The sequence below is a fragment of the Notolepis coatsorum genome, assembly GCF_963971535.1.
Source record: "Notolepis coatsorum genome assembly, contig: SCAFFOLD_219, whole genome shotgun sequence".
NCBI classification, from domain to species: Eukaryota; Metazoa; Chordata; class Actinopteri; order Aulopiformes; family Paralepididae; genus Notolepis; species Notolepis coatsorum.
Window position 1 is genome coordinate 59,111 of NW_028173547.1, and position 11,869 is coordinate 70,979.

Genomic DNA, 11,869 nt, shown 5'->3' on the forward strand with positions numbered 1-11,869 from the left:
TTTCAGAGTCTTTTGTCAATGAGGATACAGGAGTGATGACAGCTATGCTGTAGCTCTGGGGGCTTGTGAAACAGGATGGGACCGACAGATCAGGTATGTGGTCGACAAGAATTACAACAGGTTAGACATTTGAGGAGGGGACAGATCAATATAGTGTTTTGTAAATGAGTTTGAACTAAAGGAACACGCCAACATTATGGAAAAAATGCCATTACCGTCTTCTCCAGAGTCAGTCAGATAGAAGATAGATACCAATTCTCCGGGCGTTCAGTAGAAAGCTATCCGGCTGGAAGCTATAGCTTAACAAATGAATACTTAAAACTCGGGGAGGTGTTTTTTGGCCAACGGCTATAGGCTAGCTGGTCCGTATCCGCTTCCATTAATTTGTGCTAAGCTAGGCTAGTTTGTAGCCGGATTGGCTTCCTACTGAACGCACAAAGAGGAAATTGGTATCCGTCTTCTTGTCTGACTCTGGAGAAGACGGTAAGCACATTTCGCATAATGTTGGTGTGTTCCTTTAAACTATCGGGTGTTTGAACCAGGGGGCGGGGCCAAGTGTTATACTCTATAGTAATAGGGTGTGAACCAGGGGGCAGGGCCAAATAGTGTCCAGTATATATATTATATACCGGTATATATAATTTTTTATTCGTTTTTGTGTGCATAATAAAAAAAATCTTTGAAACTGTAGATACTGTATTTGAGAAAGAGAGATGGATTAAGGAACTAGACACAAAGACACACGGCAAGGCGTTGGTTCCAGAGGTATACTGTTTAATTTCAGTGTTTGAGAGAAAAGGCACTAAAACAAAGTGGGAAAGCTGCATGGGGCTGGAATGGAGCGATAGAGAGTATACACACACAACGGAGAGAGAGAGAGAGAGAGAGGGAGAGAGGGAGAGAGAGGGAGACAAAATAGGAACAATCTTAAATTAACACAGGCACACATACATACATACATGCATGCGTGCACACACACCAACAATTTATGCATGCGTGCATACACAATGTACACTGCACACAAACACACACACAATGACACAAGAACAACATATGATCTGAGATCAACTTAGTTATACTATTTAATTTAAATATGATGGTGATTATTTGGGGGGGGGGAGGGGGGTATTGTTGTACTTCAAAGTGTACATTTCTGGTGAAGGTCATCATCCCAGTCTTCCGTGACGTCAGCTTAGCCTTTAAAGGGACACAGCAGGTACATTTTCATTTGACATGACTTCCTTGGAACTTAAACCTGTGTGTGGAACATTATTATTGATTTTCTAGCACCTCGTTCTTCCCTTGTACCGAACACACGTTTCTCGTGAGTGTAGCAGACACGCTTAAAAAAAAATAAAAATAATAGTTTCTTCCCCTGGCTACTCCACCCTCAAAGAGTAGTGTAGCTATAAATGGTTAGTGAGTGATTCTACTGTGAGCGTCTCCAGACCTTGGTAGAGCATGATGTTTGGCCAGCAACTGCAAACCCATCCTGTGTCCCCGCTTAACTCCAACCCAAACATCAGATTGGGTATATACTGTATAATATATATATATATATACAGTATTAGGGATGGGTACCGTTCACATTTGAACCGATACGGTACCGGAACCTGTGAATCGATACCGGTACCCAACGGTACCTTTTTTCTGTACTTTAGTCTCTAAAAATGTAATCTACCTACCTCAGTTATGAAAAAAAAATTTAAAATACTTCAAATAACCACATTTTAGACCGTGTTCGGCTCGCCATTGCCCCGACTGCTTTGTTGTTGAATCAAGTAAAATCCTAGGTAAGCGTATATTCTGCGTGTGAACGTTGACATGAAAAGAAAAAAGTGTTAAAAAAATAAAGAAAATGTAAAAAGATTATTATAATTTTTTAAACTGTATTTCACGTGAATCGATACTCGGTAGTACCGACACGTTTCGGTAAGTACCTTTAAAAGTACCGAATTCGGTACCCATCCCTATACAGTATATATATATATCCATATACACAAACCAGGCAAAACCTATTTTCCAGAACATGTCTCCTTGAAATAGGCATGTTTTACAGGCTAGACGGAGGAGAGGACACAGCTATCATTATGCATATTATCAACACAGGCACAGTTCACCTTTTTCAGCTTTACCATTCGATTTGGTACCAAGCGTTTATTTGCCGGCGCAATTTGAGCCACAACTCCCTTCCGCCTCTAATCCATGGGCCCTGTGGGAGCAGGGGGGACCTCTATGCATCTGTACGTAGCCTGAACCCCCTTCCCACAGAGCTGTTAACATGCCTGGATTACTGACCAGACGTACCGGGAGAACGCCCCGGGGCTCAGACCAGAAGAGAGCCCCAGGAATCCGGTCTACGTCATTAATTGTATCAGTTCCCATGCAGGCGTGGTTTTAATTGAAAGCGGCCCCCAGCGTATTGTTTTTTAAGTACAGGGGCCAAAATATCATTAAGATATAATTCACCCAAAAGGCCCTATGAGTATTTAGAGATGTTCTTCTACACCCCCCCCCCCCCCCTCCCCCTAGTTGTGTCAGTTCCCACTGTGGCGCCCTCTAGAGTCGAGATCCGGCCATGGCTGTCGAGCACCCATCGCTCAAAATGCAGGCGATCAACCGATCCCAAATAATCAGAATTGGAAAATCGAACCTTGACCCCTCAAAATCTAAATTCCTACTGAATCTGAAAATGTGTCGGTACACCCCTCAGCTTTCGAGCACTCGACCCTGCACTGTCCTCTGAATCACAACATCGAAATCAAATGTCAAATAAATCATTGCACATTTTTTTTTTTGGAATCACTCGTTTGGAATCACAATCACAGCAGGATTGGGAAGGGAGGGATTGTTCAGATTGTGATTATTCTATGCACCGCACGCACACACTTGGTGCACGTACAGTACGCACTGACGCCGGTATATACGCACGACGCTGGGAAAGACAGAGGAGCAGAATTGGAACCAGGGGTCGTGTCTGGGAAGTCCTCGATACCTACACGCTCAGACAGAAGCTACTAACCCGGCTACACACTATATGCTTTCAGGTTCACCCAGTAGGTCAGAAACCAGCCCCTATACTGTGCAGCAGGGGAGTTGTGTTTTTGTCCCGTCCCTTGTCAATCACAATGTGTGTTATTATTAGTGGCAACAGTAGCGATATACGCTGCATCTAACTTGGTCGCGGCGTTACATCACTTGTGATGATCAGACAAAAGCAGACAGAATGGAACAGGCTACATTGTCCGCAGGGGGGGGGGGGGGGGGGGTTATTAAATCGGACGCGGTCGTGATGTTTCGGGTGGTAGAGCGCAGCGCGTCAGTGAAGTCACCCCTTGTACTGTGATCACTGGGGGAATGCAGAATGAATCCACTTCCTGAAAGTAACCATGCTACTGTAAGGAGATTCATTAATATTCCCCTGAAGGATTAGATTCTGACATCCAGCTCTCTGGATGAATGTGGCTGAATGTGGCTGTGGGGGTCCGGTGACGGAGCTAGGCAGCACCCGGGCCATGCGCCCAGAAATACTCTGACCTGATGACCTGTGTGATGACCTAAGGTGCATGCATGGCGCCTCAGGCCACCAGCCACTGAGGAGGAGCAAAGATGGGACATATCATCAGATGCAGCAACAGCTCACATATACCCCCACATATGACCATATACGACCAAGCCTCTTCATCCATTATTAACCAGTGGCTCGCTACATTTTGAACTCCCACATAGTATAAAAGCCACGGTTGTGTCATCATTCTGGAGCCTTGCAGCGCGCCATGGAGGGCTGTGGTCTCCAACAACCGCTTCTCTTCTCTGTGTGTTCCTGTCAATAAAGACCATCGATTGACTTCACCTTTGTTTCCTGAATCTCTGTCCAGCTGGCTCATACATATCAAGCCAAAGAACTCAGTTTTTATACCATCACTAAGCATACTCGATAAAACCCAGAGGAGGAGTAGACATCCGGCCGTACTGAAGAGGTGCCCATGCCCGCCCACTGCCTACTAACCATCCTGAAGTGAAAGAGCCGGTGTGCGTTTCTCTCTATTCATTAATCAAGGTCTGGGGAGTGTGTGCCGAGCGAAGTGAGACCGCCGGTGCTTCAGCTGCTCTGGACCTCACACGGTCTGGCGGTGAGACGACACGCTTATTGTCAGCCTTCTCGCGATACCAGAAGTGTGCTTTGAACGCGGTCTATTTTTTTGTGTGGAAACAATGGAAAACAAATACGCAGCCGCCTCGACCGCTGGGAAACAAAGAATCCGCTCTGCGGGGGGGGGGAATAGGCTGCGTGTAAACGAAGAAAGCAGATGGAGGTAACGGAGCAAAGAGGCTCATGGGAAATGTATCGAAAACACGAGAGACAGTACCGCTTGCGGCCAGCATGTGCCAGAAACGCACGTTGTTGCTAAGGGGCTACTGAATCTCACTGCACTGAAAACATCATACTTCAGTTTTTTTTTTTTTTTTTTTTACACAGCAAAGGAGTGTATGGGAGAGGTCTGCATCATGCACACCTGTACGCACGCACACGCACACACACACACACACACACACACACACACACACACACACACACAGAGAGAAACAAATAAAGCAGCAGGATTGAAATCAAGGGAGTGTATAGAGGAAATTCATTATTTACACACACACACACACACACACACACACACACACACACACACGCACACACACACACACACACACACACGCACACGCACACGCACACACACACACACACACGCACACACACACGCGCACGTGTATAGGGTCATTTCCTCAAATGACAGGACGTGATGGAGGTGACATGTGTTTGATTGTTGGATGAGAAATGGGCCGGAGGCGAACCAGCTGCACTGATTGGAGGGCTCTGCAGTCCGTCAGAGTGAAGGAGGGAGCCCATTGGTCACAATTCGTCCTTGTAGTAGCCCAGTTTAGCCAAGGACATCTCCTTTCTCAGCTGCATGACCTCCCAGAACATCTGATCCGCTGGAGAAAGACACGCGACAGTTAAACTACACGAGACAAAACACTGCGGTTGACATATTAATCCTGCTTAGAAAGACACACAACAGTTAACTATACTACAAAGGAACACTACAGTTAGGGATATAGTCATTTAAAGGTGATATATAGATAACATTCAGCCACTAGACCCGCATGTCATTTATCCAATCAGGTGCATTCCACGTGGGGGAAAGGGGAAGTAGGGAGGGGGACGCACGCCTGCAACATGTAAACAACACGTTTAATACCCCTCAGCCTTTGATATCAGCAAACACTGCCACAGGGAAATTAACTGGGGTCCATTTTAGAATGTGTACGTTGTCAAAATGAAACCGTCTATATTAATCAAATTGACTCGACTGTGTGCGTGTGTGTGTGTGTGTGTGTGTGTGTGTGTGTGTGTGTGTGTGTGTGTGTGTGTGTGTGTGTGTGTGTGTGTGTGTGTGCGTGTGTGTGTCTCACCGTCTTGCTGCTTGACAAGCCCTTGGTGGATGTAACGGATATAGGTGAAGAAGTTACATACAGATGTGATCTGAGAGAGAGAGAGAGAGAGAGAGAGAGAGAGAGAGAGAGAGAGATATAGAGAGAGATAGAGATAGAGAAGAGAGGACATAGAGATAGAAGGGAGGACAGAGAGAGAGGGAGAGAGAGAAAGAGAGAGAGAGAGAGAGAGGAAGCATTATTCAAAACCATATAAATGTCATGGTATTTTTGTTTATTTTTGTTGTTAGTTTGGTTATACTGGTAGTTGGTGTGTGTGTGTGTGTGTGTGTGTGTGTGTGTGTGTGTGTGTGCGTGCGTGCGTGCGTGCGTGCGTGCGTGCGTGCGTGCGTGCGTGTGTGTGTGTATGTTTGCTCCAGATGTGTGCTCTAGTCTAAGGCACCACAAATAAATAAATAATAAATAATAAAAGGGAGACCAATCAGGGACATATACTCACTCTGTACTACAATAGGGCGACACATAGTAATAATTGGATGAATCCCCAAACTTTATTCTGTGCTTGCAGGTTTTGGTCAGGCCGCTCAGGCACATTTTCTGTTAGGGAGAGGGGGGGGGGGGAGATAGAGAGAGAAAGAGGGGAGATATGGAAGGAGAGAGGGAGAGATAAAGTATTTATATTATTATTATTATTATGAATGATCATATCATGAGTGGACAAATTCCTATGAGTATTCGTTGACAAAATGTCACTCCTTGCAGTACGATGTAGTCACAGAACTAGAGCAGTAGAACAAAGCACAGGCACAATGTTCTAATCTAGAGCATACTAGTGTGGTGGTGCCAATCTGGTTCTGAGACTAATGTGATATAAACGACCAATTATGTTAGCTTGGCATTGTACATGAGTAGCTAGTCAAGATGGCTGATGTTAGCTAGTTAGGTAACGTTAGCTATTCTGTCAAGACAGTCTGTTGGTGTTTCTAAATACAGTGAAAACAGACTGTGACACACTGTCCGGTGTGCCGGTCAAAACGAGCATTCTACGGTACGTTGCTGATTCACACAGAAAGTGTTCTCATCCTCCTGTTCTCTGTGAGCTCCACAACAGGGAATGTTTTAAAGCATAGCATTGATCTGAGACAGACTGGGAGAGAGGGATGGAAAAAGAGAGAGAGAGAGAGAGGAGGATGACGGAGGGAGGGAGAGTATAGGAACAAGCCATGGAGGAATGAAGGGACTGGAAGGAAGGAAGGAAGGAAGGATAGGTAGAGGGATGGAAAAAGAGACAAAGAGAGAGGGGGGGGGGGGGGGAGAAGGGGAGGGAGAGAGAAACTGACAGAAAAAGGGAGGCAAAGAGAGGATAGAAAGACAAAGAGACAACGGGAGAGACATAAAGAGACAGAGAGAGAGGAGAGAGGAGAGAGACAAAGAGACAGAGAGACAAAGATACAGACAGAGAGAGAGGAGAGAGAGACACCATAAAGAGACAGAGAGAGACATAAAGAGAGAGAGAGAGAGAGACATAAAGAGACAGAGAGAGAGGAGAGAGAGACACAAAGAGACAGAGAGAGACATAAAGAGAGAAAGAGAGAGACATAAAGAGACAGAGAGAGAGGAGAGAGACAAAGAGACAGAGAGACAAAGAGACAGACAGAGAGAGGAGAGAGAGACACATAAAGAGACAGAGAGAGACATAAAGAGAGAGAGAGAGAGAGAGACATAAAGAGACAGAGAGAGAGGAGTGAAGACTTACGTGACTAGCTCAGCCATTCGACCACTAGAGGGACGGCGTGAACAACAAAGAGAAACAAAGAACAGAAAGAAAATGATGGAGATGAAAGAGTGAAGCGAGCCAAGCAAACACGGCTAGCAGAGAAGCATGATGGTGAGAGAGAGAGAGAAACAGAGAGAGAGAGAGAGAGGTGTATGAAGTGTGTTCACCGTCATAAACTCTTGCAACATTTGTAAATTACCAAATTATAACGGACCCCCCCCCCCCCCCCCCCCCCCATGTCCTTTGGAATAGTGAAAAATCATTTGATACATGTCTCAGTCATGTCTTTTTTGTTTACCTGGCAGCTGTTGCCGGGGGAACAGCTTGGGCCCAAGCTTATTTTTATCAATGAGACGTGCCCTTCTGATTATTGTCATATTGTTTTTATTGTTGTGTGTGTGTGTGTGTGTGTGAATTTGTGCGTATGTTTGTGTGTGTGCATGTGCGTGTGTGTGTGTGTGTGTGTGTGTGTGTGTGTGTGTGTGTGTGTGTGTGTGTGTGTGTGTGTGTGTGTATACGTACTTAGGCCCTCCACACTCCACAGCTGAAGCTTTAACTACTGGTAAAGGTTGAAACCCGACAGGCTCCACACTCAGAGTATTCAACTCCACCGCCTCCAGGATGGCTGAGCCCAACTAGAGGGAGAGGGAGAGAGAGAGAGAGAGAGAGAGAGAGAGAGAGAGAGAGAGAGAGAGAGAGAGAGAGAGAGAGAGAGAGAGAGAGAGAGAGAGAGAGAGAGAAGACAGAGAAAGAGGTAGAGAGACAAGAGAGGGGGGGAGAGAGGGAGAGAGAGGGGGAGAGAAAGAGGAGAGAGACAGACAGAGAGAGGGGGGGAAGGAGATAGAGAGAAAGAGAGGGGGGAGAGGGGTGAGAGATGAGGGAGAGAAAGAAAGAAAGAGAGAAAGAAAGAAAGAGGGGGAGGGAGAGATGGTGTGAGTGTCTTCCACAATTGTGTGTGTTCCACATTCAAAGTGTTCTGCACATTGTTCAAAAGTGTGTGTGTGTGTGTGTGTGTGCGTGTGCGTGTACTTATGTGCACTTTTACAAGACATATCTGACCACAAGATGGCGGTGTCTACTCATCCCTGCAAGAAACACTCCATGCCGGCGAGGTGTACAATAACACCAGGTTGTACAATACGTCCTGTAACGACGACGACGTAACCATGGCTACCACACTGGTCATCGAGGGGGTGTGGTGTCCTAGAGAAGACCCCACACAGTCTCACCTCGCTCTTGCTGAATGTGAGACAGGCGTAAATGTCTTCTTTGTAGATTCTGTCCAGGAAGGAGCAGCCTTTGTCCAGGCTAGGGTCCTCCTTCCACGACTTGAACTCCCGAACAACTGACTGTCCACCTGCGGTTGTAGGGGAGGAGAACGAAGTGGAAGGTAGAATGTTATGATGTTGTCGAACAGCCTCTCTAGGCAACAGATCCCCCCCTGTTGGTACAGTACAGTATTGCACTTTGTTTCAAAGAACATGTTTCTTCGGTCTGACAGGTGGGTTGGAGTAGAGTGGGAGGGGCTAGGAGGGGAGGGGAGGGGTTGCTATTGCTGGCCACGCCCACGCCTCACGCTCAGCCAAGATATAGTATAATATAGTTATATAGTAATAGTACTTTATTGCCTATATTTATTGTAGCATTATGGTATATAACCGATAGGGCATACAGACCCTCATCTGCACCTTTGTTTATTTTTCTCGTCTTTTTATATTCAAATGTAATTTTATTGCCTATATATATGTCTTTCTACTATTACCCTGCCCACACGTGTACCTCCCCTCCCCCCATGCTGCCATGACGCCCGACACCAGAGCCCGAGGGGCAACAGGACCCATTAACCCATTAACGTTACATAGGCCCATGCTGCATACTTTGGTTTAACAGTATTTGACGGTATATAATATACATGTATACAAATTACAATGTGATATGAGATCCTTTTACATCTCTATCCTGTAATACAATTATCATGATGACGCCATTTCATTCAAAATGGTCCATTTTATTTAATTTATTTAACTTTTTAATAAATGCTGCAAGCAATCTTTTTATACGGTCTGTATTATTATTTTTTTAAACCATGTGTATATTGTGGATATAGTAAAAATCGAGGGGGATCCAAAAAAAACGAATGAGAGGGCAGCCATAAAATAAACACACAAAAACACATATCGAACACATGCATGCGTGTGTGCACACTGCACATCGCACACACACACACACACACACACACACACACACACACACACACACACACACACACTGCACATCGCACACACACAAATATCTGAAGGAAACTGTAATAGATTGTTCATTCGGAATTGATTCCCAGCTTGTTTCGCCTCTAATTGTGTGGTTACTAATCATGAGATCATTAGCTGTGTGTGTGTGTGTGTGTGTGTGTGTGTGTGTGTGTGTGTGTGTGTGTGTGTGTGTGTGTGAGAGTGAGAGAGAGAGAGAGAGTGAGAGAGAGAGAAAGAGACTGTGTGTGTGTGTGATAGAGCTATCCCTGAAGCCTGTTTTTGGGATTTGAACTTCGCCAGGGTTTTCGAACAGACGTTCGAACCATCGTTTTTAATCATGCAAAAAATGTGCTCCCAAATAATTGTTCTGGTTCCGTACTGTCGAGTCTCGACTTTAGGCACATAGCGCACATTTACGCATATAACGTATGCCCATATTGCTGCAGTTATTAAGAGTAGTAGTACCTACTTACTGGTCACAGGAGGCTTCAATAACATTTGGATGGTAATCCATTTTGTGAATACATTTTTTTTATTTTTTTATTTTTTTTTAATCTTTCTTCCCTTCCTTTTTCCCGATTTTTCTCCCATCCCACCCTTCCTGGTTGTTGCATACTTTCCCCTACTGTTGGTCCGGGAGACCGGAGACTGTCACATGCTTTCCTCCGACGCATGTGCAGCCTGGGGCAGGCCAACCTGGCCGCGCAGGTTCTCACCGGGGAGAGTGTAGCGTGTGGGAGGCCACACTATCTCTCCTCAGTTCCAACCCTTGCTGAGCAGGCGCCCCGACCGAACTGTAGGGGTCGCTGTCCACAACGCCCAGGACCCACCCTTCAGCTTTCCCACCCCCTGATACAGCCAATTGTATCAGTGTGAGAGGACAGCCAAGCTGATAGCAACGCCGGGAGCTGGATTCAAACAGGCGAATCCTAGTGTCTCCCGGTGTTGGTGACGAACGTAATCTCCGTGCGCCACCTGCCCCCCCCCCCCTAAAGTGAATACATTTGTTGAAACAACATCTTTGTTGGCCGATGGCTCCTGCTATATTTTTTATTTTATTGATCTTTTTCCCCCTCCTTTTTCTTCAGTTTTTCTCCCATCCCAATGTTAGTCGTTATGCCAATTCCCAATCCCCTTCCTGGTCGCTGCGCACTCTACCCCCTACTGTCGGTCTGGGAGAGTGGAGGCTATCACGTGCTTCCTCCGACACACGTCCAGCCAATCAACTGCTTCTTTTCACCTGGCAGCGCGGACTCTCACTGAGAGGGCGTAGCGTGTGGAAGGATCACACTACCCCCCTTAGATCCTACCCGCGCTGAGCAGGCGCCCCTGAACTGTAGGAGTCGCTGTTTACAACGACCCGGACCCACCCCGCCAGCTTCTCCCACCCTCTAATACTGCCAATTGTATTAGTGTGAACGGCCAGCCAAGCTGATAGCAATGCCGCGAGCTGGGCTCGAACCCAGCATCTCCTGCACTAGTGGCGAGCGCCTTGCCCACTACACCACCTAGCCGCCTGGCTCCTGCTATCTTAACGTTAGCGTGCATAACATACCTGTGTAACGTTAAGTAACTTGTGTTCCGCTGGGAAAGTCCAGCATCACTGCAGACACTTGGTTTAATCCAAACGTCCATTCGGAAACGTTGTATTATGAAATAAGACGGGTGAGTGTGACTCTTTGTTGCATGATTGATTAATTTCCTGATAATGTATGACGGTGACCCCTGACCCCTCCTCATCATCGACTAGACTGTGTTGTTGTGTCTGTGTTCGCGCGTAACTTTCAAATGATTGTAAACACAACATAGTACTGTGATATTCTGATATATATATCACATTCTGATATATATTTTTCGTGTGAAATAAATAAAACTTTAAAATGTAAATAAATAAAAAAGCGGAGGTTCGAACCCATTAACAGTTTGCCGCCCAACCACGAGTTAACTCGGGTTTCGGTGCCATGCGTTGAGGACCAGAGCCACGAGTTAACTCGGGTTTCGGTGCCATGCGTTGAGGACCAGAGCCACGAGTTAACTCGGGTTTCGGTGCCATGCGTTGAGGACCAGAGCCACGAGTTAACTCGGGTTTCGGTGCCATGCGTTGAGGACCAGAGCCACGAGTTAACTCGGGTTTCGGTGCCATGCGTTGAGGACCAGAGCCACGAGTTAACTCGGGTTTCGGTGCCATGCGTTGAGGACCAGAGCCACGAGTTAACTCGGGTTTCGGTGCCATGCGTTGAGGACCAGAGCCACGAGTTAACTCGGGTTTCGGTGCCATGCGTTGAGGACCAGAGCCACGAGTTAACTCGGGTTTCGGTGCCATGCGTTGAGGACCAGAGCCACGAGTTAACTCGGGTTTCGGTGCCATGCGTTGAGGACCAGAGCCACGAGTTAA

General features: G+C 46.4%; 1 protein-coding gene across 1 annotated transcript in view; it reads right to left on the reverse strand.

Annotated features, from left to right (window-relative positions):
- Nucleotides 1-774: 774 nt before the first annotated feature.
- The window catches only part of rab3ip (RAB3A interacting protein (rabin3)), a 47,721-nt gene continuing 36,626 nt past the window's right edge, over nucleotides 775-11,869 (reverse strand). The window contains 7 exon segments of the mRNA XM_084338756.1: nucleotides 775-4,989; nucleotides 5,470-5,539; nucleotides 5,948-5,953; nucleotides 5,959-6,045; nucleotides 7,744-7,860; nucleotides 8,455-8,564; nucleotides 8,567-8,582. Of these exon segments, the coding sequence (XP_084194882.1) occupies nucleotides 4,907-4,989; nucleotides 5,470-5,539; nucleotides 5,948-5,953; nucleotides 5,959-6,045; nucleotides 7,744-7,860; nucleotides 8,455-8,564; nucleotides 8,567-8,582 (489 nt within the window). The 3' untranslated portion in view covers nucleotides 775-4,906.